At 43.8% G+C, this 27,469-nt stretch overlaps 1 protein-coding gene across 1 annotated transcript; it reads right to left on the reverse strand.

Annotated features, from left to right (window-relative positions):
* Positions 1–10,084: 10,084 nt before the first annotated feature.
* LOC142029058 (epidermal retinol dehydrogenase 2-like) lies at positions 10,085–25,815 on the reverse strand. Its single transcript, XM_075023316.1, has 7 exons — positions 25,331–25,815; positions 22,070–22,413; positions 16,564–16,695; positions 15,506–15,605; positions 13,598–13,742; positions 12,894–13,019; positions 10,085–12,364 (listed from the first exon to the last, which is right to left on the reverse strand). Exons 2-7 carry the CDS (start codon positions 22,388–22,390, stop codon positions 12,271–12,273), a joined length of 918 nt encoding a protein of 305 aa, XP_074879417.1. The 5' UTR covers positions 22,391–22,413; positions 25,331–25,815; the 3' UTR covers positions 10,085–12,270.
* Between the last annotated feature and the right edge of the window lie 1,654 nt (positions 25,816–27,469).

A 27,469-nucleotide genomic window follows, 5' to 3' on the forward strand; every position in this document is an offset into this window, starting at 1 on the left:
TGAAAAGACTTCAGCGGTCATCCAGGTGAGCACATTGTCACCTGGCTGCTCTGATGCTGGGATAACGGGGCTAGTAGCCTGGAATTAGAGGGTAGGGAAACCAAGCAGCTGGGATTGCTTTCTAAGGAAGGGGGCATTGATGAAGAGATTGGAAAAGAAGACACAAGCCCTCAGCCGCTGGAGGCAACTTCTGTCATGCATGAGGGAAAGGTACCCCTTCAAGGAAGATGTTGTGTGTCATCCAGGCAAGTGGACCACTATGGAGAGAGGTATCGAGTACTTGAGGGAATTAGCCATGCAGGAGATGGTTTGTTGTGACTTAGACAATGCACAGTTACCCACAGATGCAGATGAAGTCCGATGCACACGACCCATGTGGCGGAAGTTTGTACAGAGTGCACCATCATTGCATGCCAACACATTGGCAGTACTGACCTGGAAAGATGAAGAGGGACCAATGGTGGATGAATTGGCTGGCTGACTCTAGCAATATGAAGAAAATCTCTCTTCCTCCCTCATCATGACTGTAGAGAAATTGCCAGATGTACTAGCCAAGAAACTGTCCCAAGAGTTCCAGCAATTCAAAGAGGATATGTCCTACTCCCCACCTGTAGGGACCAGTAGCCCAGCTATTAGGAGTGAGAGTTTCTCTGCCCAAGAGAGAGAATATAGAAGGTACACACCACGGGGTACCCTGTGGTTTTATCTATGTGACCACAGAGAGGACATGAGGAAATGGGATGGAAAACCTCCCTTGATCCTAGACACATGGGTACATGAGTTGTGAGGAAAAACAATCACAAAAGGGGATTCTTCCAGGGAAAATGCCACTTCAGCTTCCAGACAGAGTAGAAGAGCTGATCCTACTTCTGATCCTCTTGAAGAGACTTCTAAGTCAGTTTTACAAGAAGTGAGTAACGGATACTCTGAGCAGGATTAGGGGGGCCCTGCCTCCAGCCAGGTGGAGGAAAGGGACAACCGCATTTATTGGACTGTATGGATTCAATGGCCTAGCGCATCAGAATCCCACAGGAGTACAAGGCTCTAGTGGACACAGGCGCACAGTGTACCCTAATGGCATCAGTTCTAAAGGCGCAGAACCCATCTGTATTTCTGGTGTGACAGGGGGATCCCAACAGCTAACTGTATTGGAGGCTGAACTAAGCCTCACTGGGAATGACTGGCGGAAACACCCCATTGTGACTGGCCCAGAGGCCAGTGTATCCTTGGCATAGACTGCCTCGGGAGAGGGTATTTCAAGGACCCAAAGGGGTATTGGTGGGCTTTTGGTATAGCTGCCTTGGAGACGGAGGGAATTAAACAGCTGTCTACCCTGCCTGGTCTCTCTCAAGACCCTTTGATTGTGGGGTTGCTGAGGGTTGAAGAACAAGTGCCCATCGCTACCACAATGGTGCACCGGTGAAAATATCGCACCAACCGAGACTCCCTGATTCCCATCCATATGCTGATTCGTCAACTGGAGAGCCAAGGAGGGATCAGCAAAACTCACTCACCCTTTAACAGTCCCATATGGCCAGTGTGAAGGTCTAATGGGGAGTGGAGACTAACAGTTGACTATCGTGGCCTGAATGGAGTTACGCCACCACTGAGTGCTGCCGTTCTAGATATGCTAGAACTTCAGTATAAGCTGGAGTCAAAGTCAGCCAGGTGGTACACCACAACTGTATTGGCTTTGTGTGGCAAGGTTTTGGTAGCGGGGGGGGGTTACAGGGGTGGCTTCTGTGAGAAGCTGCTGGAAGCTTCCCCTGTGTCTAACAGAGCCAATACCAGCCGGCTCTGAGATGGACCCGCCACTGGCCCAGGTTGAGCCCATCAGCGATAGTGGTAGTGCCTCTGGGATAACAGATTTAAGAAGGAAAAAAAGTTGCTGGGACAGACAGGAATGGCAGCCAGAGAGAGGAGTGAGAACGTGAGAGAAACAACCCTGCAGACACCAAGGTCAGTGAAGCAGGAGGGGGAGGAGATGCTCCAGGCGCCGGAGCAGAGATTCCCCTGCAGCCCGTGGGGAAGACCCTGGTGAGGCAGGCTGTCCCCCTGCAGCCCAGGGAGTTCCACGGTGGAGCAGATCTCCACCTGCAGCCCGGGGAGGACCCCACGCCGGAGCAGGCGGATGCCCAAAGGAGGCTGTGACCCCATGGGAAGCCCGCGCTGGAGCAGGCTCCTGGCAGGACCTGCAGATCTGTGGAGAGAGGAGCCCATGGAGCAGGTTTTCTGGCAGGACTTGTGACCCCGTGGGGGACCCACGCTGGAGCAGTGTGCTCCTGAAGGACTGCACACCGTGGAAAGGACCCATGCTGGAGCTGTTCATGAAGAACTGCAGCCTGTGGGGAGGACCCACGTTGGAGAAGTTTGTGGAGGACTGTCTCCTGTGGGAGGGACCCCACGCTGGAGCAGGGGAAGAGTGTGAGGAGTCCTGCCCCTGAGGAGCATGAAGCAGCAGAAATAACATGTGATGAACTGACTGTAACCCCCATTCCCTGTCCCTTGTACTGCTGGGGGGGGTTGGTAGAGAATCCCGGAGTGAAGCTGTTCCCGGGAAGAAGGGAGGGGTGGAAGGAAGGTGTTTTGAGATTTGGTTTAATTTCTCACTACCCTACTCTGGTTGATTGGTAATAAATTGAGTTAATTTTCCCCAAGTTGAGTCTGTTTTGCCTGTGATGGTAATTGGTGAATGATCTCTCCTGTCCTTATCTCAACCCACGAGCCCTTTGTTATATTTTCTCTCCCCTGTCCAGCTGAGGAGGGGGGAGTAATAGAACAGCTTTGGTGGGCACCTGGCATTCAGCCAGGGTCAACCCACCACAGCAACTGACATTGCTAATGTGTTTTTCTCAGTCCCTCTGGCAGCAGATTGCTGGCCACAGTTCGCTTTCAGTTGGAGAGGTGTTCAATACACCTGGAATCAACTGCCCCAGGGGTGGCAACACAGCCCCCCATTTGCCATGGACTGATGCAGACTTCACTGGAGAAGGGTGAAGCTCTGGAACACCTGCAATACATTGATGACATCATTGTATGGGGCGACACAGCAGAAGAAGTTTTTGAGAAAGGGAAGAAACTAATCCAAATCCTTCTGAAAGCTGGTTTTGCCATAAAAGAAAGGTCAAGGGACCTGCACAGGAGATCCAGTTTGTAGGCATAAAATGTCATGATGGATGTCATCAGATCCCAATGAATGTGATCAACAAAATATCACCTATGTCTTCACTGACTAATAAAAAGGAAACACAGGCCTTCTTAGGTATCGTGGGGCTTTGGAGAATGCATATTCCAAATTACAGTCTGATTGTAAGCCCTCTCTATCAAGTGACCTGGAAGAAGAACGATTTTTAAATGGGGCCCTGAGCGACAACAAGCCTTTGAACAAATTAAGCGGGAGATTGTTCATTCAGTAGCCCTTGGACCAGTCCAGACAGGACAAGATGTTAAAAATGTGCTCTATACTGCAGCTGAAGAGAATGGTCCTACCTGGAGCCTCTGGCAGAAAGCACCTGGGGAGACCTGAGACCGACCCCTGGGGTTTTGGAGTTGGGGATACAGAGGATCCGAGGCTGGCTATACTCCAACTGAAAAAGAGATATTGGCAGCATATGAAGGAGTTCGGGCTGCCTCAGAAGTGGTTGGTACTGAGACACAGCTCCTCTTAGCACCCCGACTGCCAGTGCTGGGCTGGATGTTCAAAGGGAGGGTCTCCTCTACACATCACGCGACTGACGCCACGTGGAGTAAGTGGATCGCACTGATCACACAACGGGCTCGCATAGGAAACCCCAGTCGCCCAGGAATTTTGGAAGTGATCATGGACTGGCCAGAAGGCAAAGATTTTGGAATGTTGCCAGAGGAGGAGGTGACGTGTGCTGAAGAGGCTCCACTGTACAATAAACTGTTAGAAAATGAGAGGCAATATGCCCTGTTTACTGATGGGTGCTGTTGAATTGTGGGAAAACATTGGAGGTGGAAGGCTGCTGTATGGAGTCCTACACGACAAGTTGCAGAAACTGCTGAAGGAGAAGGTGAATTGAGTCAGTTTGCAGAGGTGAAAGCCATCCAGCTAGCGTTAGATATTGCTGAAAGAGAAAAGTGGCCAGTGCTCTATCTCTATACTGACTCATGGATGGTGGCAAATGCCCTGTGGGGGTGGTTACAGCGATGGAAGCAGAGCAACTGGCAGCGCAGAGGTAAACCCATTTGGGCTGCCGCACTGTGGCAAGATATTGTGACCCGGCTAGAAAAGTATGTCACTTAGATGCTCACACACCCAAGAGTTGGGCCACTGAAGAACATCAAAACGACCATCAGATGGATCAGGCCGCCAAGGTTGAAGTGGCTCAGGTGGACCTGGACTGGCAACATAAGGGTGAGCTATTTATGGCTCGGTGGGCCCATGATACTTCAGGCCATCAGGGAAGAGATGCAATGTATAGAAGGGCTCGTGATCGAGGGGTGGACTTGGACCTATCGCGCAGGTTATCCATGAATGTGAAACATGTGCTGCAATTAAGCAAGCCAAGCGGTTAAGGCCCCTGTGGTATGGAGGGTGATGGCTGAAATATAAATATGGGGAGGCCTGGCAGATTGACTACATCATACTCCACAAACTCGCCAAGGCAAGTGCTATGTGCTTACAATGGTGGAAGCAACCACCAGGGGGCTGGTAACATATCTCGTGCCCCATGCTACTGCCCAGAACTCTATCCTGGGCCTTGAGAAGCAGGTCTTGTGGTGACATGGCACCCCAGAAAGAATTGAGTCAGGCAATGGGACTCATTTCCGAAACAACCTCATAGACACCTGGGCCAAAGAGCATGGCGTTGAGTGGGTCTATCATATCCCCTATCATGCTCCAGCCTCCAGGAAAATTGAATGATACCATGGACTGTTAAAGACTACACTGAGAACAATGAGGGGTGGAACCTTCAAACATTGGGATACACATTTAGCAAAAGTCTCCTGGTTAGTCAACACCAGATGATCTGCCAATCGGGGTGGCCCTGCCCAGTCGGAACTTTTATGTTCTCTAGAAGGGGATAAAGTCCCTGTAGTGCACATTAAAAAATATGTTAGGGAAGACAGTCTAGGTTACTCCTGCCTCAGGCAAAGGCAAGCATTCATGGGATTGCTTTTGCTCAAGGACCTGGGTGCACTTGGTGGGTGATGTGAAAGGATGGGGAATTCCGATGTGTGCCTCAAGGGGATTTGATTTTAGGTGAGAATAGTCAATGAATTAAACTGTATGATGTTACTTGCTATATAACCATGCCACTGTATGTCATCATTAGTATAATTGTTATATGCTATATCAATGGTATTACAGTAAGAATCACTTAGATCAAGCAAGAATGAACTTTGATAAAACTGAGCGAAGTGCAGTAGTAATGGGAACCAGAACTGCCTTCAGCATGCAACAGTCCAACATTACACACCATCCTTCTGCTGCGCCAAATGTCACCCGTCCACCACACTGCACCAAAGCCCAATCCTGTTCTGCTGACTGAGTGGACTTCGCACCATTCCTTCTGCTCAGACAGACTGTTATGACAGATGGAGCCCAAAGTCGTGGACTAAATGAACTCAACGGACATTTTATAGGGATGGCCCATAGGCTAAGGGAATGATATCTCTGTGTGTGTGTGTATATCTACCTATCTATATATATGTGTGTATATATATATATATATATATATATCTCAAAGGACAGGAAAGGTGATGGTGATTAGTTGGGATGTATTGGAAAGTATGGGACCTGAGCATGACATAAACAGTACAGAATATATACCAGGTGGATACTGTCCTGGTTTTGGCTGGGATAGAGTTAATTTTCTTTCTAGTAGCTGGTATAGTGTTATGTCTTGAATTCAGTATGAGAAGAATGTTGGTAACACACTGATGTTTTCAGTTGTTGCTAAGTAATGTTTAGTCTGAAGTCAAGGATTTTTCAGCTTCTCATGCCCAGCCAGCGAGAAGGCTGGAGGGGCACAAGAAGTTGGCACAGGACACAGCCAGGGCACCTGACCCAAAGTGGCCAAAGGGGTATTCCATACCATGGGACATCATGTCTAGTATATAAACTGGGGGGAGTTAGCCTGGGGGTGTGAATTGCTGCTTGGGAACTAACTGGGCATTGCTTGGCAAGTGGTGAGAAATTGCATTGCTTGGTTTGTATATTCCAATTCTTTTTTTTTTATTATTATTATTATTGTTATTATTATCATTATGGTTTTCTTCCTTTCTGTCCTATTAAAGTGTCTACCTCATCCCATGAGTTTTAATTTTTTTCCCATTCTCTGCCCCATCCCACTGGCTGGGTGGGAGGTGAACAAGCAGCTGCGTGGTGCTTAGTTGCTGGCTGGGGTTAAACCACAATAATTTGGAAGTCTTCCTGTCTTCCTGTCTGCCTCAGGAAGTGTGCATGTTGCTCCTTTGCTCATAACAGCTCTGATCTACCTCTTTTTACCTCTGTACAGGCAGAGCCATAACAAAACTTAAATATTATACTTCATATATATATATAAAATTGACGTGTATGTATGTATGTATGTGTGTGTATATATATATACACACACACATCCCTCTCCTGTCCTATATTCTACTTTTCCAAAGTGCCTAACCCTCTGCTTATCCTCTTTGCAAAACACCTTGTTTGAGACTTTAAGACACCCCTTTTTTAGCTCAGAAAATTCTCTAAAATAGTAGAAACAGGTCCAGCCTTCAAGAATCCTGTGGACCAAAAGGATGTCTTCTGGTACCTCCCATAAGGAGACAATGTACCAACTAATTACTCATCAACAATATTACCTTTCCCTCTTTTCTTGCATCCCTCCACATATTTAAGTGGACTTCCATTTGAACTGGTGAATTAAACTTCCTCACTACTTTTTCATCCATCCTCCAGCCTTCCTCTCTAAGGTGGTTTTCCACTTCGGAAACTGTAGCTCTCCCATCAAACCTAGCTGCCTCTCTGCAAATCTAGGAAGAAGCAGATGACAGGATATTGTTCCTTGAACGTGAAGTGATTGATTAAGCACTCCCTTCCCTTTGAAGGGAATCTGAAAACCTGGCCCATTTTAGATGGGCAGAGTTACAATCACACACAAATTAAAAGCAAAGAGACTTTGGTTTTTTAATTATCTGAATGCTAAGGACCAATCCACAATCTTTAAAGTGTTAATACAGATATTATTGCAGATAAAATTATCTGTACCTAAAATCATGAGTGAAGGCAGTCAGCCATTTCATTGGCAATGTAAAAAACCAATGTTGAAGAAACTAGCTTCATACCTGTCTTCTATGTCCTTGGTGCAAAAGCAAGGTTAGAAACAGATTTCTGCCTGTTGCTGAAGGTGTAGATAATTTCTACAAGCAAGTCCTACCTGCTTCAAGTATTTAATTTTTTTGTGAAATTAACTTGGTATTCTTTTTTAGGGAGTTGTAACACAAAAGATTTCAACTAGATACCTTGTCATTTTACTCTCATCCTCTGTTACAGACTGAGTCAATACCAGAGTGTGGAAATGACATACTTCCTGAAGGAAACACCTCAAACAAGCACCTCACCTGGCTATTCTGGTGAGATTTGTTCCTTCTGGATACACACCCTTTACAGATGTGATTACTTGCAACTGACAGTATTCTCTTAAGTTGTTAGAAGCTTCCCAAAACACAGGTATGCTATTTTGCAATAACTGTAGCATGACCTGAATCAGTTTTGGAATTTTATTAACTGTGCATGGTGCATTGTATGAGCGTGCTTCAGAGTCAACCATTATCATGCCAGAAATATGCAGACAGACCAATAAGTAATGCAAAGTGTATTTTCTAAAGTTAATATAGAGAAGACCCTTCATGTTAGCCCTCCACCAAGAATTCCCACTTCTGGGCAATAATCATTGAGGATCGCACTATCAACAGATTCCTCAGTTATCACATCTCATGCTGCCTTAATCTCTGAGCAAGCTGCTTTTACAGTGATGCACTTAATACAGGTGATGCAGATTCCTCCCCAATGGGACTGCACCATCACCTAGGTTTCATAGCCTAGATCATGGCATCTTCATGGTATGAAGTTTATGGTGCCAACAGACAAAACTTTTTCAGCAAGAGTCTCTTTTCTTGGGGAGGAGGAAGTGTCAGAATATGCCAAACCCTGTCTTAGGGCTCTGCCTCTCCTGAGTCTTTTCTGTAGTTCTTCCCTCCTGGGCAGGGAGTCTGGAAGACTATCCCAATACAAGTACTTGTTTTGGGTTTGTGTGGCAGGGTTTTGGTAGCGGGGAAGGGGCTGCAGGGGTGGCTCCTGTGAGAAGCTGCTAGAAGCTTCCCCAGCTCCAAGTCAGACCTGCCTCTGGCCAAGGCCAAGCCCATCAGTGACAGTGGTAGTGCCTCTGGGAGAACAGATTTAAGAAGTGAAAACATGCAGTGGAGAGGGGAGCGGAATGTGAGAGAAACCCCTCTACAGACACCGAAGTCAGTGAAGAAGGTGGGGGAGGAGGTGCACCGGAGGAGGTTGATGCCCCTGTAGCCCGTGGTGAGGCAGCAGGCTGTCCTCCTGCAGCCCATGGAGGGGAGCAGTGGAAGACCCCATGCTGGAGCAGGTGGATGCCCCTGAAGATGGCTGTGACTCCATGGGAAAGCCCACGCTGCAGCAGTCTGTGACTGAAGGACTGCAGCCCATGGAAAGGACCCACACTGGAGCAGTTCGTGAAGAACTGCAGCCCATGGGAAGGACTCACGCTGGAGAAGTTTGTGGAGGACTGTCTGCTGTGGGAGGAACCCCACACTGGAGCAGGGAAAGAGTGTGAGGAGTCCTGCCCCTGAGGAGGATGAAGCGGCAGAAATAACGTGTGATGAACTGACCGTAAACCCCATCCTCTGTCCCCCTGCACTGCTGGCAGAGAGGAGGTAGAGAAAATCAGAAGTTAAGCCCAGGAAGAAGGGAGTGGTGGGAGGAAAGCGTTCTAAGGTTTGGTTTTACTTCTCATTTTCCTTGTTTGGATTTGATTTGTAGTAAATTAAATGAATTTTGTTTCTTCCCCAAGTTGAGTCTGTCTTTTGCCTGTGACAATAAGTGGTGAGTGATCCCTCCCTGTCCTTGTCTCGACCCACGAGCTTTTCTTTATATTTTCTCCTCATCCCACCAGGGCTAGTGATTGTCAAGCCAATGCAGCAATCCCAGTCAAATCTGGGACCCAGTAATTTTGTTAGAGACTATTTAAAGTTTCTAGCAATGGTCAGGAAACTAAGAATTCCTTTGTGGGAGCTGCCTGATGTAGTTCAGAAAGCAGTCTCCTGCTGTTGCCAGACATGATGCTGTCACAACTGAGATGCTCTTCCATTTCATGTTTACTCTTCTTGTCTGGGTCTCACAGCAATCCTTCCACGAGCAGCTTTCTTGCTGAGAGCAGGAGGAGAGGAGTCCTTCTTGGCATCAGGAAAGTAATCAATCAAGATCATTGTTATGCTGGAAGTAACCCATCTTATCTCAAGAAGTTCATATGTCACTTGAAGATCCAAACACTCACTCCATACCACCTCCTGAACACAGGGGAAGGATTTGTGCTGCTTGACCTCCAAGATACATCTCTACGCATCTGTCATGCCATCTCAGGAGATGTGGGAGATCAAAACCACCAACAGGATAGGCTATTATCTTCCAGTCACATGAAGTAATTTGACAGTGACCGTAATATTCAAAGTGGTAGCAGAAAATTTGCATAAAAGCAGTATTTGTGTACTTCTCCCAGGACAGCCAGCTAGCATAGATTTTCTAGTGAAGCTCGGTATGACAGATTATGCACACTCAACCTACTACAGAACTTGGTCTCCAAAAGATATGAACATACTGCAGGGATTCCAGTGAAGGGCTGCAAAGACAATTAAGGTACTGGAGCACCTGTCATACAATGAGAGGCTGAGAGAGCTGGAACTGCTCAGTCTAGAAAATAAAAGGCTCAGGCTCAATGTGCATAAGTACCTGATGGGAAGGTGTAAAACACAGAGCCAGACTCTTAGTGGTATCCACTGAAAGGACAAGAGGCAATAGGCACAAAGTGGAAAAAAGTACATTCAGTTTAAACATAATTTTCATTTATTTGTTTTTAAACTGAGTGTGAACAAACATTGGAACAGGTTTCCCAGAGAGGTTGTAGAATCTTGGAGATACTCAAAAGTTGACTAGACACAGTACTGAGCAACCTGCTCTAATTGACCTTGCTCTGAGTAGAGGTCATTTCCAAGCTCAATGATTCTGTGAAGTAGCAAAATCCCTACGGATATGTACTTCTCTGGCACAGATTATCAGGTAAGATCCTCCTAGTGATGTGATCAACCTGAACCTGCCAAGAATCCACAAATCCCACAGCCAGCCTCATTGCTTTCAATTTCCCTCAGCAAAACATGTTTGCAGAGACACTAAGAATGAAAAGCTACTTGCTCTCACAAGAGCTGGAGTTTGATACATATTGCTCATATGTATAATCCACCTCTCTCCTCCTTTGCTCCAGAATCCTGCACACGTAGTATTTCATAGTTAGGTGGAAAAACATGCTCTGCTAGCATAAAAGGTGAGGAGTCCACAAGACACAGAAACACCACACGGTTATTAGTGGTTGACTTTGTGAACAGTGCAATGTACATATGGACAGCACATTTAGGCAATATCTGTTTTTTAATTAGTAACTTTCATTTTCTGAAGTGTACTGTAAAATGAGCAGAATTTCTGAGGCAGAAAGGACAGTAAGACAAATCTTTTCTTCATCAGTCTGAATTCTAACTCTCATCAATGCATCATAAAAGTAAGGCTATTTTTAACATGCTTGTTTTAGTCAGTGTTTCTTGCTCATAGGTTTACATAGAACTACTTTACTACTTTTCTCCACTGTTAAACCTCACTAATAGTATAGACAAGGGAAATAAAGGTGGTTTCTAGGCCATCATGGGGAAAAAAACCATCATTAAAACAAATCACCTTTTCTTCCATACTGTCCTTCAATTAATTACATGCTAATGCATTTTAGTCTTAGTTTGCAGGTGTTACCAATTGCCAGTAGAGTACTGTGACATGAGGTGGGCTCAGCCAGCATGTGCATAAATGACATACATTTAAGGTATTATTTTCCTTATTCTCGTTTTGGATTTACCAAAAGTCAAGGGGGCTTTCAGTTTTCTAAGAGGCCATTGTCACAAAGAGCAAGGTCTCCTCAGCATATGTCCAAAATAAATGGATAGTCCTAAAAGTAATGGGAAATGTAAAACAAGTCTCTGTAGATACAAGGCAACCTGCCACCCAAGTCAGAGAAGCAAAACATAATGCAGTTACTCGAGCTATGGCTGTAATGATCCCATTCACTTCAGTTCTATCAGCATCAATCCTTTCTGAAATAAACCCAAGAGAAGCCGTGACTATACAATGTAATACCTTTGCTTTTAGTAGCTCATTGTCTTACTTGGCAAGATGTTTGATAGGCCCACCTAGCCTGGCAGTCTTATGCTTTGGAACTACAACTTTATTCTGCTTTGGAGATGAAAAATTAAAGTTGTTCTTAAAATATTGCACTTAGAAGATACAAAGAATTCTACTATAAAGTTGCAGTCATAGTATTAGCTTTTAAAATAAATTAGACAGAAAGTAGATTAGCAGCACAAATACATATTTTACATCCTTCCCCCTCCCTGCCCTGACATCCATAGTCATCTGTGAGTCCTGAGATCACCACCTCCAAAAATTAATATATTTCATTGGTTTTGCACCAACACACCACATATTTTCATTTCACAAAACTTCCATTTGTATAAATTTGAATCTGTTGTTTCAGGAAACTCTTTAATTCCTCAGCTTACCAGGGAATGGTAATGGCACCAGCAGTACAGCCCTCCTCATGGTTCAGTGAATGGCAGCAAGAAGGCAGGTCCACTAGAGGCTTTCCTGGATCCTTGCCAAATACATGTGGGTTTTAGGTCTCTTCTCCCCCAGAACTGCCAATTATTAGTTTGCGATGCAGGATCATATTTAAGGCATTATAACAGACATAACCAAAGGAACTAATTTCAATTAATGTATTTCCATAATGAGATGAAAACAGTTCACTGGATTAAAAAAAATAGTTTGAGTGAAAGCTGTTGATAAAAAAGCAATTTCCCTAAAAATTGTTACTAATGAGAAGTGAGGCACCTTAAGTTCACAGCTGCTAGAGAAGCAGACTTTTCCCACCACCACCTTTAATAAGAGTTGCTGGTCTCTGAGTTTTGTGCTTTTTTTCAGTCCTTCTTTGCTCGACCTTTGAAGCTATCCATGACATGGAGGATTCCAAAATAGTCCACAAGGAGAGCAACCGCTTTCACTGGTAGGAGACTGTAAGGTAGAGGAGTTGAAGAAAAAAAAACCAAACAGAAATCAGAAGAGTTGTGCAGTTTTATCACAGAATTAGTTTTACCTGGCTAATACTGGCGAAGACAGTATACTCTATAGAATATAGTACCGCTGGTCCTCTCAAAATATCTATTACACTCATTTGGCAGCCTGAGTTATTAGACAGATCAATTTCCCAGCCTGGCTTGCAACAGAGTCATAAGTGCCCTAATGCTGGAGCAAGACACCAGATAGGCAGTTACTGAGGAGCAGGCCCAGTCTCTACATCCCACAGTAAAACTGCACCCCAGTGGAGTCAGCAAGTCACAGCCAGACATTTCTGTCATTGTTCTGTGGTCCAAGGGTAGACTGAACCCCTAAAAACAAAAGAAAGAAAACTCCAGAAATGTGCAGAGCTTAATGAAAATTCACACCAACGAGTAGAACTCTGGTTGGCACTTTTAGTCAAAAACATAGCTGAAACATCCCTGGACAGAAAAGAAAAAGGAAAACGAGGAAAGGCATAACTTACTGTTTCAAAGTCAACAAAAAATAGGCACTGCGTGGTAAGAGCAATATTTCTTGGTCCTGCCGAACAGCAGTGACTATCTTCTCAGCCACATATTCTGGCTCCAGAGATGGAAACAGATTTGGCCATCTGGAAGAGATTTCTTACTATAATATGAATTGCTTTGGATTGACATTTTACTCAAAATAAGTCTCTATTTTGCAGTTATTCAACTAAAAGAAGAAATAAATACCACAAATCCTACGAACAAGACCCTCTGTTATGTTAGAGAGTGAGTGGCCATTGCTATTTTCCCTTTGTATGATCTCTCATAAGACAAATCCACATAGTCCTCATATTAAGACACACTAGGATTTTACACAGCTCCTAAATTTTGTTGTTATATAAGCATACTGAGCAAAGCTATGCCACTGATTTCAGGAAGTGAATGGGGGTTTAGAAACCAGAATGGACAACCGGAGCATTTGGCTTCTGCCGAGGAAGGGACACCAATTAAGTTTCATGTTTCAGCTTAAATGAATAGTAAAGTACTGAGGGCTTTGCCATTTTGGTTGCCCAGTCACTGGATAGCACTGTTAACACACATCTGAGGTCCTAAAAATAACACAAGCAGAGAAAAGCCTAGCTCATGATTTTCATAAAGGAAGTCGAGTACCTAACATGCTAAACATGCAAGTTGCATAAAAACCTCACAAGAGTTTACTCACTTGGACCTACAGCCATCAAACATTCCTGTGTTTATGATGCAAGGACACACAACTGTGGTTTTAACACCAGTTTTTCCCAGATGTCTCATCTCAAAATGAACTGACTCTGCAAAACCAACTGCTGCAAATTTACTTGCACAGTAATCTGTAAAATACATAAAACATTAATTGCAGTTAAACATTTTAATTTACTAATTAAACTTTACTAAAGAGGTTCAGTGAGTCCTACCACTGAACACGTACACAGGAGCGGTAACAGTTTTTGACAGAGAACAGGGACAAAACTATGCTCTAGTAAGTAAAGTAACTAGCTTTGTTGGCTTGTTTTTTTGTTTTTTCTTTTTACAGTATACAACAGCAGCACTATGGTATAGGAAAGATATATACACAGTACCTGCAGGAAATTACTGTACAATAATAAAATACTTTACAACAGAGGAGGAACTGTGTTCAGGATTAGGTTACTGATAAAATTTGCCTTTGATGGGGCTTCACTCCTTTACTTTCCCTCTCCTAAGTTAATCGTTCTAGACTGGCAGACAGGGTTTCTCATTGCAGCCCTGCTATCACCTTTCCACTCTCTACTGAACAACAGCAAATGAAATTGCCTTTTCATACCAGACCTTATCTTTGAATCCATGCACTAGCTTCTTATGCATCAAGCGTTCAAGACTCTAATACAGTTTCAACTTGAAACTCAATTTGTCTTCATTATCACTGCCTTGAAGCTAGATTTCTTTTACTGCTACATCACCTGTCCTGGATTTGGCTGGAATAGAGTTCATTTTCTTTCTAGTAGCTGGTACAGTGTTATGTTTCGAATTCAGTACGAGAAGAATGTTGGTAACACACTGATATTTTCAGTTGTTGCTAAGTAGTGTTTAGACTAAGTCAAGGATTTTTCAGCTTCTCATGCCCAGCCAGCAGGAAGGCTAGAGGGGCACAAGAAGTTGGCACAGGATACAGCCAGGGCACCTGACCCAAAGTTGCCAAAGGGGTATTCCATACCATATGACGTCATGTCTAGTATATAAACTGGGAGGAGTGGGGGTGGGGGGAATCACCGCTAGGGAACTAACTGGGCATCAAGCAGCAAGTGGTGAACAACTGCATTGTGCATCACTTGTTTTGTATATTCCAATCCTTTTATTATTATTATAATTTTATTATTGGTATTATTTTCATAATTATTTTCTTCTTTTCTGTTCTATTAAACTGTTCTTATCTCAACCCACAAGTTTTACTTTTTTTTCTGATTCTCTCCCCATCCCACTGCAGGGCAGCGGGGGTGTGAGTGAGCAGCTGCGTGGTGTTTAGTTGCTGGCGGAGGTTAAACCACAACATCACCTTAGTTCATTTTGCTCCCCCCTTTGCATACGTTTACCAGAAATGCCTTTTGAGTTTTCCCTAATCTCAACACTTTCTTTCCATCACTGTATGGGTCCTCTTGAATGAATGGCTGAGACAGAGAATGCAGAATGAGATATTGCACCACTGCTTCCATACCACACCTGGACTTTAGTAGTTCTTTGAACTCTGCTTCACTTGAGAACATGCTTGCCAAAAAAAAAAAAAAAAAAAAAAAAAAAAAGTGGCCTCTTCCACACCAAATACCTGTACGTTAACTTTAATAACACTGAAATTCTCAGTTTGTAAAGTTCTGTATGGCTCCTAGATTCTCTAACTGCCTTGGCAGAAAAACCTGTTTCACAGCACTGCTGAGCATCTGAAAAACTCTTTTGAAAGAAATGGTCTATTTAAGGTCAGCTAGTTTGAAAGTATGACCATTTGCTTTACCTATAGGCAAAGACCCAGAAACTCAAAATTAGGACTTTTTTTCCACGAGTATTGATTGCAGAGTTTAAATCAAAATAATTGTCTAAATGAACATTGTCTTTAATACACTACCTGAAAGGCAATTGATTCCCATCAGTCCCGCTAAGCTTGCAATACTAACCAAGTGCCCATGGTTAGAGGCCATCATCGCTGGGAGGAAGGCTTTGTAAGTCTGCAATGTAAGTCAGAATTGTAAAGAAACATTTTACTAAGCAAGCTACATGCTATAATATTTTGAAGGTGTTGTTTTTAAAGAATTTCTCCCTACAGTTTAAATAAGCTTCCCCCCTTCCATTATGGAAGGGGCAGGGTGGGGGGAAGGGTTTGTTGTTTGAACTCTAGCCTTCACGTACTAAGCTGGGACTTCCCAGGACCCACCAGTACCATTTCTCCTCAACACCAAAGACAGATGGTAACTTGCTAGTTGTTAAGTTTCTTTTAGCCTAAAGCTCAGCATTGCAATATTTCAAATCACTGCAAATTTTGTAAAAGAGCAAAAATTTTAATTTCATGTCTTCATTTAATCTTTTTGATTAAATTTATTTATGAAGAAACTGAAACATGTTTTAATATCTTCTTTGCAATTCTTTATGATAAGAACACCATATAGATGACCTGCCTTCCCTGGAAGGAAGAAAAGGCATGTTAAGTTACTCATTTTGGACAAAAGCCCCACTTAATAATAAGAGCATTGTCTGAACATGTGGTATTTCCTACTGAAACTATCATAACCACAAAGCAACTAGAACACTAACAGAATTGAACGCTTCTCCGTTACTAGAGCAGCAACTTTTAGGCTGGGCCTGCTTCATGTCAATTAATATTGAGCGATTATGACTAGCTTCAGAATTTAGCAGATGGTAAACTTTAGTTCTTAAGAACATTTCTAAATATGTAGCAGTTTTGCTTCCACCTACCTACTGCAGAAGTTCCCAAAGGATCCATTCTTTCACCCTTTTTTTATTTTACAGACTCCCAGGAATAGAAAGTAATTTCTTGTATCATTTCTGACTGAACTTACAAGGAGCTATACATCCTTGCATATTTTCCTCCGTTCCAAAAGGCAAAATTAACACTGAAAACATGTTGAAAGGATGTTTTAGTATGTATATGCAAAGAACAGGTATTACCCAGAAGTGTGCCATTATGTTCACTTCCAAGGTTTTTTCCACAAGTGAATCTGGAGAATCAATAAGCCTCTTCCCAATAACGGTACCAGCATTGTTGACTAGGATGCTAACATCGCCAACTTCTTTTTTAACCTAAAAAAAACCCCCAAGATATTATGTAATAAATACAAAACATGCTTTCCAAGTTTTATACATGAAAACATAAGAAATAGAAATATTGCACATTTCAACTAAGTTGACCTTATTATGCTTGTTACGGATCCAAACACCTGAAGGTTCTTGCACCTTTTAGGAGGCCTTTTCAGAGCTGAGCTTGCAACTGGATTCCTTTGGAGGCGTGGAGCCCAACAGCTCCACACAGACTTCTGCTTTCAACACCTCTGGTTCTTGCTGCATCTGTTCCAGATAAGTCTCTATTGCAGAGAGCTCAACTAACACAACAAGTATTTTGCTACAGTAAACCCATCTTAAAACCAAGGAGCAATTCTGTTTGTAGGGCCATTTCTATACCATGCAGTGAGGCACAGTACATAAATCCTCTGGCGAGTTCCCCAGAATCAGGTACATCAAATCTATGAGCGCTGCAATACCTAAACTTTAACTTGTGACGTTCTTTGCATTATACTCAAATCCTCTAGTGTTTACCACAGAGCAACTTGAGCACAGAAGCAGTGCTGCCATATGACTTGAAGGCTGAAGCCAGCTTGCACAGTACTTGAGTCTTCTGATAAGCAGAAGGAAAATTGGATTCCTTGTTGGTAGTGTTAATTGCCTACATCCCCAACAGTCCAGGGATTCACCTCTGCCACCGCGTGGGGCAGAAGCTACTTAGTAGCATCTTAATATTTCAGATATTTCAAAATTCTTCATGCTGTTTTCCACATGCTCCACTTCTCCTGACTGCAATTGTTAAACACTGACATGTATTACAGTAGTTTTTCCACTAGTGTTAATTTCACTTGCATTCCACAGTGCACACATTAAACCAGACTTCCCTACAGCTTTCCGGGGAAGCAGATGCATTTTTCTGCCCTCAGTGTGTTGGAATTAGAATGGGCAAATGGTCACTTTCAATAAGAAGTATTCCTCATATGCACAGGCAGTGAGAAAGACCACCTGCAAAATTCATTTCCTCCTTACAACCTTTTTATTTATTCAACTATCTTGACTATTTCAAGCAACTTTACAGGTCAGGAACTTAAAAGCTTATATTCCCAAACAAAAAGGTGGTTTTTATGTTGGTTTTTTTTTTTTTTAACAAGTTTATTTCTCATTAAGACAACCTGAAAGAGCACTGTGTCTCTATTCATATTGACTCTCAGGACAACACAAGAAATGAGAAAACTGTAGGAAGGGTAGTTGTTTGTTACGAAAATTAAACAAAAGTTGTAAGGTTCTAAATAAAGGAAGATTTTAGGGCACATGCACTCACAGAAGGCAAAAGCCATATGAGCTTCTATGGCTCATGGTACAGAAGCTTGTTTCTAGTGTATCTACTTCAATTCTAACACTGTACCAGAATCCTTATAAGATGTCTCCCAGAAAATAAGTTGGCTAAAGAATAATATCTACACATTTAGTTCAGTAAGAGAAAGTATAGTTCTCATTTTAGCTCCAGACTGAGAACTTTCATGAACAGACTCACTTGAAAGAACAACTATAGGCCAGCTGATATCAAGATATCGTGCCAGCTCTCAAAAGGAGAATGAAAATATTTAATGTAGTATTTGAAGGATGGTTCATTAATCTGAGCTATCTGGGAAAAAGTAAATAAGTACTCTATATGTTGTTTAACCTGTGATTTCCAGATCAAGTGCTAAACGTGCTGATCAGTAGTTTTGGGAAAACATGTTGGTTTTATGCCATCTTGCCATACAGTTGCAGATCACAGAACCTCATTTCTTAACGGTGTTTCCTTTGCTGGGTGCCTACACTGACAGAAGAAAGCACAAGCAGAGCTGGCAGGCTAGCCTGTATAATAGTAAAGAATTAAAGGATAATTTACCACCTATCCTTTATTCTAGCTTAAATTCCTCATCTTCCTTAAACTTGTTCCAATCTTGTCCATGTTTGTTAACTAAGTAAGGGTTTAAAAAACAGAAAGCAGCCTTGGCAGGATTATACAGTACAGCTTTTATAATAAATTCATCAGCCAGAGCCCCTCTCCACCTAGGTCATTGCTCACACATTCTTGTCTGCCTATTTCCCTTTCAAAATGTTGTCATGTAACAATTTAAATATTTCTGAAGCAGTGCCACATGATCTCCATAGGCAGCCTTAGACAAGCTGTTCTAGTCACCAACCTGAGTATGTACCCCTCATCACAAGTTTAAAATAGTATGCAGAGACATAAACATAATAATTAGTAAACGATGCTTTAATACTCCCTTGTGTTAGATGATCTAGCAATTCTGGAAGGCTGGACCAGTACCCCAAATCTACCCTTTGGGGCAAATAAATACCTGAATAAGTGGTCATGCTTCTTTTGTGCAAACAAAAGATGGACAGAGGTGGGGGATGTGGTACATACAGTTTATAACTTGGTGATTGGGGCGTTCGGGTCAGATGCGAGAAGGGAAATGAGAACAGAACCTTGATCATCCCATTTCTAACTAGTGGCGAAAACCTCAAGAACCTCTTCCTTTACCACCTGTCTCTACTCAGTCTTCCAAAATATATTCACACTTTGGATGGAATTCAAAGCAGATTTGAGTGCCTTCTTGTAACCCAGACAAATAATTCCAGCTTTACAACATTTCTGTTCATGCTGCTTCCCTACTAACTAGATGTGGCGGTTCTTTCCTCAGCAAATTGGCTGTTTTAATTCCCTTCTCTTCTCAGCTCTCCTCTGTGCATGACAGGGCCAAGACACCGAGCCCAGGCTTCCACACTCTGCTTTGAGGCCAAGTACAGAAGACCTTTACTAAGCCTTCTCCCTAGCTATTAAGAGGGGGGTGGGGGGGGGGGTGGGGGTGTAATGTCAACTCTCCAGAGCTCTAAACCTCTCCATTTGTGCAGTGCAGCAAAGTATGTTGCAGGTGCTTGTTTTAGTCCTAGGTAAGGCAAGCATTATGGAAACAGCTGATCTGGTTAAACATCTTTTTCAGGTATAAACATTATCTTCTGTTTGTTTCTGCATTTATATTTATGCTTTTCTATTGAGGTTTAGTAGTGAGCAATTCTCACAATTCCCAAACAGCATTCCAAAGCGTCTACTTTCTAAGAACCACAAGCCCCTCCATAACTGCCTATAAGAGGTGGAAGAAAGCACTGGATATTTTACAGGCAGCATGAAATACCAGCAGGAAATGTGCTTCTACTGTTGCTCCTCTGCACTGCAAAGAGGATTCTCAGAAAAGTGGAAAACTGGCTGCAAACTGTCATCTTGACTAACAAGCAAGAAAAAACTGTGGATAAGCAAAAAAGTACCATGCAAGAGGGATCCTGGAAGTAAATGTAAGCCCAAATGCAATTTTGCAACATGATAATGAGGGAAAGGCTTCCATTTCCTCACAAGTAGGAGGATCAAAACCCAGAGTTACTTCTCTCTTTCAAAGGCCTAGATTCTTAAAGTTTAGCTGAACTTGAGGGAAGGAGGGGTAGGTCAAAGAAGGCCACATTCCTTTTGGGGTTGGGTACTTCTGGAACAGGAACATTAGGAATAAATTTTAAGCTATAGCTCTTGATAGCCAAAAGCTGTCCTTCCTGTTGTTGGTACAGGAAAGGAGCAAGGACACCACATGTGCAGGGCTTTTTGGTTTTCCTCCTACTGAAGTGACTTTTTCCTAGTCTCTCTGTGTGGCTGATGAAGTACCAGAAGCAGGTATTTAAGGTTCACATACATTTCATTTTGGCTTTGAGATTGTTTTACTGGGCACAAAGTTTTCAACCATATCCTGCCCTGCCTGCATGAATTTAGTTTGCTATAGTCTTGCAAAACTCCAAGTCATTGCATGAAGCTGAATCACCAAGGAGGGGAAAAAACAGAACCTGGAACGGTGCTGCGTCACCTTGCAAAGGCTGACAGTGAACACTATGAGCCAAAGTCTACTATACCATATTAAGTAAACAGTGGCACCAGGCACTAATGCTAAAGTCCTTCTGTCACTAATAAGATGGGAAAGTTGTCAGCAGGACATGACATTTCTGAAATAACAGTAGTAGGGTATTTTCTTCTATATGGATCAACAGGAGGATTATTAGTGGATCAGCTGTTAGTAAACTGCTGACAGAAACTTATAAGTGAGGAATCAGGCACAGAGACCCTCTTAACACTTCTTTGCTACTGTCTACCTCTGTTTTTATCATCCCTAACCTCTGTCACACACATATCTACACCCTCTTCTCCTTTTTATATTTGGCCAGAAAGGCTCTGCTACTGCTTTTCTCCATGGGACTGAAGTGCTAGCCCTTGAGTCCTCAGAACTGAAGGTTAGTTTCCATCTTCTTCATTTCAGTGTCCTTCACATTACAATACTCCCTCCTCCTCCACTCCTCCCAGTTCAGTGGGAAGCAGTTACAGGCCTGCACTGAGACAAGTGCAACTGCTCTGCGGGGATGGCAGATGTGCAACTCAGCTGGCGTAACAGAGCTGCAAGGGGGACCAAGGCTGATTAGCATTACAGCATTACCAGAATACAAAACCAATAGTACCAGCCTCTAACAAGCTGCAAGTCATGCACAAGCTTCACTTATCAGAAAATTTGTTCTAGTCATTTTTGCACAGATAGAAAAATGCAGAAGGCTAGAGCTTCTTAAACAGCACCAAAAGAGGAACATTATTTCAGCCAACAGATGTTCCTGAAGACAGCTGATTTTTTTTTTTTTTTTTTTTTTTAAGAATTCATCCTCCAGCAAACACTCACTGTGGAAACTTTCTAGTCCAACAGTTAAGTTTAGCAACATTTTAAGCAAATGAGAACAGGTTGTTATAATGGAAACTGTTAAGCATTTTTAGCTTTTGGCAATTCTACTAGTCTGCCCAAAATATCTAACCACATGCTATATTTACAAAGCTCTTCAGAAAGGAAAGTAACAAGTATTTAAGACTCTAAGATACATTTATTAATTCTGATAAAGTGAGTCTGCAAAAATCTATTCATTGCCATGGAATTATTTAAAAATTGCCTAAAGAGTTAATAATTTTTACAATGTATGGTCTTTAGCGCTTACTTTTGGTAAAAGACTGCCAGAACGTGAAATACTGCTTTAGCTTCAATAAATTGATTTTCTGCACTTCACCAGTAAGTGCTTGCTCAGTAACTGAATGAATGAGAAGCTACCCATCTAAATTAGCTACTGAAAGAGAGAACCAGCTCTTTCTATTTTTAAGAGAACAGAGGTATACAAGTCAACTCTAAAAACCAGTATTCTTGAAATGGGTAGCATGTGAAATACATTCTGAATGAATTAACTTTAATCTCTTGTTTTGAAGGGACTAAAACTTATCATACATGCACGCACTCATCTTAGAATAGTGTCAAAGCCACAAATAAAGATACTTTACCTGATCAGCTACTCTGTAGACCTCCTGCCTTTTGCTACAGTCACAGATATAACAGTGTACTCTCACTGCTCCATTTTCTCTGGCCAGTCTACTTGTCTCCTTGAGCCCCTCTTGATTAATGTCCCAGAGAACCACTGTGGCTCCAAGGCTGGCAAACTTTAACGACAAGAATCTTCCAACGCCACTTCCCGCTCCTGTTATTAATACTATTTCACCACTAACATTCTTCTTCCGTCTAGGCACAACCAAGAACACTAGTGACTCCAGCAAGTAATAAAGAGAAAGTGCAATGACTTTCAATGTTTCCAGGAAGAAGTTCATCTTCAGGCTGTTTCTTCAGACACCTGATGAAAGAAAATGTTTACCAGGTAGAATAAACCATAAAGAGAGAAAATGCAAACATCAGTATTTCAAAATTGAAAAGCATTTTCAGATCCATTCTTAATATTTTCTCTAGCCTGCTTCTGCGTGGTGTTTCAAAAAAATACAGATGCTTACATCTGCACATCTGGCCCATTTGTCCTGTTTCTGCATCGTCTCTGGGTTGCTCCTACTCTTCTCCAGGATGCAGCACAATTGATTTACCATTGGGCAGAGGCAGGAAACACCTGCCCTCAACTGCTTTAGAAATTCCCCACCCCTCACATAATGGGTTTCCATCTCTGCTCTGACAGAACATGGACTCAAAAACTAGAATCAAAAAAGCGATAGTTGCCCCTTGAGCACCTTAAGCAGAAATGCATGGCAATTGCAAATCAAAACTTATGGATTGATCAAACAACTTTAGTGCTCACAAGCTAGTACTTCAGGTCAGGAAAAATTCTCCTTTTAGGACCACAACTTTTTTTGCTTTGTAGGCATTCCTTGTTATCAAGAAATCATATGCAGACCAAGTCACAGTCTCAACCTTGCTGAAAAACTGCCAGCATAGGGAGCTTCAGAATACAATATGCTTATAAATGTCCAAAACACACCAGGTAAATTACTGCCTGTCACTACTAGCTTTTCAACTACCAGCACTACCATTCTTGAGGAAAGCCTGCTTTTGCAATTGAACAGTGTGTTTTGTTTAGCAACGCATTGCAAAGCTGTTGGCTTTCTTCTGTTCGCCTCCCTGCATTAAGCAAATGTCAAGGGCCTGAATCATACCATCTCATGTATGTGTTTAACTTCACAGTCTGTACTCATCACAGTAATGCTGACATCGAGCAGGCATTTAAATCCTTGAAAGAATGCCATTTATTTCCCAGTATACAAATGCTATGGAAGAAATGCACCCTTGGTCAAAGCAGGTTTTAATCTTTGACTAACTACAGTATGAAGGATTAGTATCTTCCTTCCTAGCTAAAGGTAGAGCACGCTGGCACTTACACTTCAACCTTTAGCACTACGAACCCAGTTTGATCACATCTCTTAGTTAACATTGCTATCTATGTGTATAGGTAATCATGTTTGACAAGTGCCAAGAGATAAGTTACTTAGATCTCTGCTACTCTGAGCAAAGTTCATGAAATTTAGCATGTGGACATACCCATGTTATCATGACTCTCAGGTTTTGTACATGGGAAACAAGGCCAGCCCTGAAAAGGGATAGGCCACTGCTAGAACAGTGCAAGCTATTTCAGAAACTTTTCTGGCAGAAACATAGTGGGTAGGGAAACAAGTTCTTCTTTCTGAAGAAGAGTCACAGGGTGAATGTTTTCTGTTCTTTGTTCCCTTTAAAATGGGACAAAATGTATGCAGAGGTTCTGGCACAGACAAAAGGCAGTAGCACCAGTAAGAAATGGAACAAAATCTCAAAACAGCATAGCAACATTTCTCTAGAGCCAATATTGACATCTCCTGTAATAAGCTCTCATAGCTATAGAGCTACTACAAATATAAGCAAAACCAGAGTAATACAGGAAAAGTGTTATTAAAATTTCACATACATCAAAAAACCAGCAAGTTTTTGGAAACACAAGTTCCTCGCTGGGTCTAAAACAGAAGCAACATATCTTTAAAACAAATGAAGTTGCTGAATTTAACTTGATTACACTAACTCAATGCACTTAACGCAACATCCTCCATTTGTGTAAAAGGAGATTGGCATCTCTGGAGTAGATAAGGATGTTACAGTAAATGCCTATGGAAAGCAATTGCCTTCGAAGTATAGTACGCAATTTGACCTAAACCCAGTTTAGAACTTACGTCAGTAATTTATTAAGTAAAATAATCACGTATTAGGCTTGCACAAGACAGAGGCACACTATATCTCAGAGCAGTATTGACTTTCTCTTAGAGAAGTAGAGTTGTTTTAGGCACATCGATGAGGTGCTTAATTTCCACTGACACATCTTGCCTAACCCACCTCTGACTGGGCCAAGAGTCCTCCATTCTCACTGGCTCACTGCATTAGTACTGCTAATTACACCAGCTACTGTGACCAACCACATCCATACGGACAATTAAATTAGCCAACACGCTTGGCTGATTTTGGTTCCTCAACTAAAGTGATCAGGGATCTACTTAGAGACGAATTAACCAAGGGTACCTTTGGCATACATAAGATCTCGGGTACACTCACACAGACGTAAGCGTGGAGGGCTTTTATACTGTAGTGAAGTATCAAAGGTTTTACAATGGCTCATCAGACAGATTTCTTTTCAAGCGCAGACAGCTTTGCCAGCGCAGACTTTTTGGTACATGTGCTAACGCTGAACAGCCGAGCGGCCCTTGCTGACAAAACTCAAGGAGAGAATCGAGGCTAGCATCTGAACCTCAAAACACCTCTGTGCTAGCCAAAGAGGTTGATTAACGGTGGATCACGCAATCCCCTGCGCAGAGTTTGGCAAGCACGCCTTTGCTCACTGCATCTGGAGGGTTGCGACCCTCCCAAAAACACAGCGGTCCTGTAGCCGAGGCGGTCCAAGGACCGAGGCGTAGCAACACCTTCCTCACCGCCTGGCAGGCGCCGGACAACCTTACCCTCACTTGGCACACCTCGGCCGCTAACCCCATTAGCATCATTAAAAAACCCCACCAAACCAAACCCCACCCCACCCCACCACACCACGGGCGGTCTTCTCCTGCGGTGACCAGCTCCCCGTCCCCTCTCGGGCCCGCCTCCCCGCTCCCCGCAGAGCGGGACCTGCCCTCGCAGGGGCGAGAAGAGGCGCCGGCCGGAGGCTGCAGCCGCGGCTGCCCCCGCCGAGCGCCCCGTCCCGGCGCCCGCCCAGCCCAAAACGCCCCCGGCACCGGGACCCCCGCGGCCGCGGGTACCTCCGCCTGCCGGGCTGAAGAACGGAGAGGGGCACCTCCGCCCGCCCCACCGCGGCGCGGCGGCTCCGGGGTGGGTGACGGAGGGAGAGCGGGGGGGACCGACGGCAGGTAGCGCGGCGGGGCCCAGCCTTTATGCCGCCAGCCCGCCCCGCCGCGGGGCTGACCGGATGCGCGGGGGCGGGGGCGGAAGGGCTCCGCGCTCCGCGGCGGCAGGAAGCCGGGACGGGGCCGCCGCCGCGCTGCCCGCGCTGCGCCCGGGGCTGGCGGCCGGGGGCTGCCCTCCGCGCCCGGCCCGGCCAAGGCGGCGGGGAGCTGCGGCCCCGGCCCCGGCCCCGGCCCCGGCCCCGGGCGGGAGGGAGGGCTGCGGCCCGGGGGGCCGGTGAGGGCGCTCGGCCCCCTTAGCTCCTCGCTGAGGCCGGGCGAAGGGCTCTAAGGACGGAGCAGCTCGTGGGGCGGGGGGCTCGCCTCCGCTTTCCCTTAGTTCCCCCTTTTTTTAAAAAAAAAAAAAAAAAAAAAAGCAGTATTTGTAACTTGCTTTTGATTTTTTCCGAGGGAAGAAATAACTTCTCTTGGAGCGGTGATCGACTGGGAGAAGACGGATTTCGTGCGGCTGGTCTAGATCCGTGTTGATGCAGGAATTGGCCTCGGGGGGAGCGGGGAAGCGAGTGTGGCTGCTGGGGGCTGGTACTGTACTGGGGGAGAGGAGGGCGCCGCGTTTGGCTTCCGAGGACGTTTGGAGAAACCTGTTGGGCTTAGGGACGCGTAGGATTGAGGGAAGCCCCTGAAGAAGCCACTGCCCTTGGGGTGGTAGTCGGTCCGTGCGAAGAGACCTGCTCCTGAGGGTACGCTTGGGTGTGAAGAGATTACCTGGCCTGTAGGGCTAAACCTGCGAGGAAGGGGCTTTACCGGGGTGAACATGGCCCTCCCAGGGTGGCGACATTTCAAGGGAATGAACGAGACCTGAGGTCGCAAAACGTTTTCTAGCTGTAGTCAGAAGTTCACTAAGTCAGTGAAGTGCTCTGTATTTACTGCTACATATACTTTCATTCCTTAGAGCAGCATTGTTTTGCAGGGTTTTTTTAACCTTACGCTCATCCTTAGGCAGCAGAACTCCGATACTGTAAGGCACTGAATATTCACAACTTAAAGTCCATATGAGGAGGGTGAGCTTAGTACCACCAGAAAAAATACGACTGAAGGTATTTTCTTGGCACTGAGATCAATAATACACCTCCTTTGCAGATTGGTATGTTTGCATTGCTGTTATACTTCTGTAGAAGTGTGAGAACACAACTTTCTGAATGTTGTTTTCATCTAATGAAATAAGCAAGCGCTTATGAAACACTAGATTTAATACGCTGCATAATAAAGAATATGAAACAGCAATTCATAATGTAAGGTTCTTTAGGCAGCTTTAAAAATCTGCCGTTTGATCCAGTAATCTCTGAAGAAATTTTAAGAACTCCCTGTGCACAAACACTTTCACAGACCAAGGATGGAGAGCACACCTGGCAATACATACCGGTGAGGGAGCAGGTTGCTTTACTTGCTGGCTTGCCTTGGAGCAAATGGCTCCCCAGAGTCAAAAAGAGCAGTGGTTTGAAAGGTGCGGTGCTGTTTAAATAAATACTTTTCTTGCTTCCCCTGCACATTCTATTTAAAGTATTGTTGAAAGAGGTCAAAAGGTCTTTTCTTTCAGGTATGCAGTCTTGGGTCAGAGTCTAGGCTCTTGACTATAGACTCTGCTGCACCCTCAACAGTTATTCACAGAAGAGAAATTAACTGCTGGATTAGAATATTTTAGTGAGAGTTAATGTATTATTGCATTAATACAGAAAATTCAGGAGGCTAATGATAGCCAAACAGTGACACTGATGAAATTTGCGTTTGGCTGCTGCTTTCTTATTGTGGATTGTATTGTTTACAGTGGCTCGCTTAAAACAAGGCAACGTAAAAAAACCAAACACATTCATTTAATTTTCAAAAAGGTTTAAATATGTGCCTTGTAGTAATACTTGGACATTAATAACGTTTAACATTGAGACTGACCTTGTGATCAGAGTTGGAGACTAGAAGGTGGGAGACCTGGGCCCTTTCCCCAGCTTGTACAAAGACTTCCTGCGAGTAATAAACTCACTG

Source organism: Buteo buteo, chromosome 3, assembly GCF_964188355.1.
Source record: "Buteo buteo chromosome 3, bButBut1.hap1.1, whole genome shotgun sequence".
NCBI classification, from domain to species: Eukaryota; Metazoa; Chordata; class Aves; order Accipitriformes; family Accipitridae; genus Buteo; species Buteo buteo.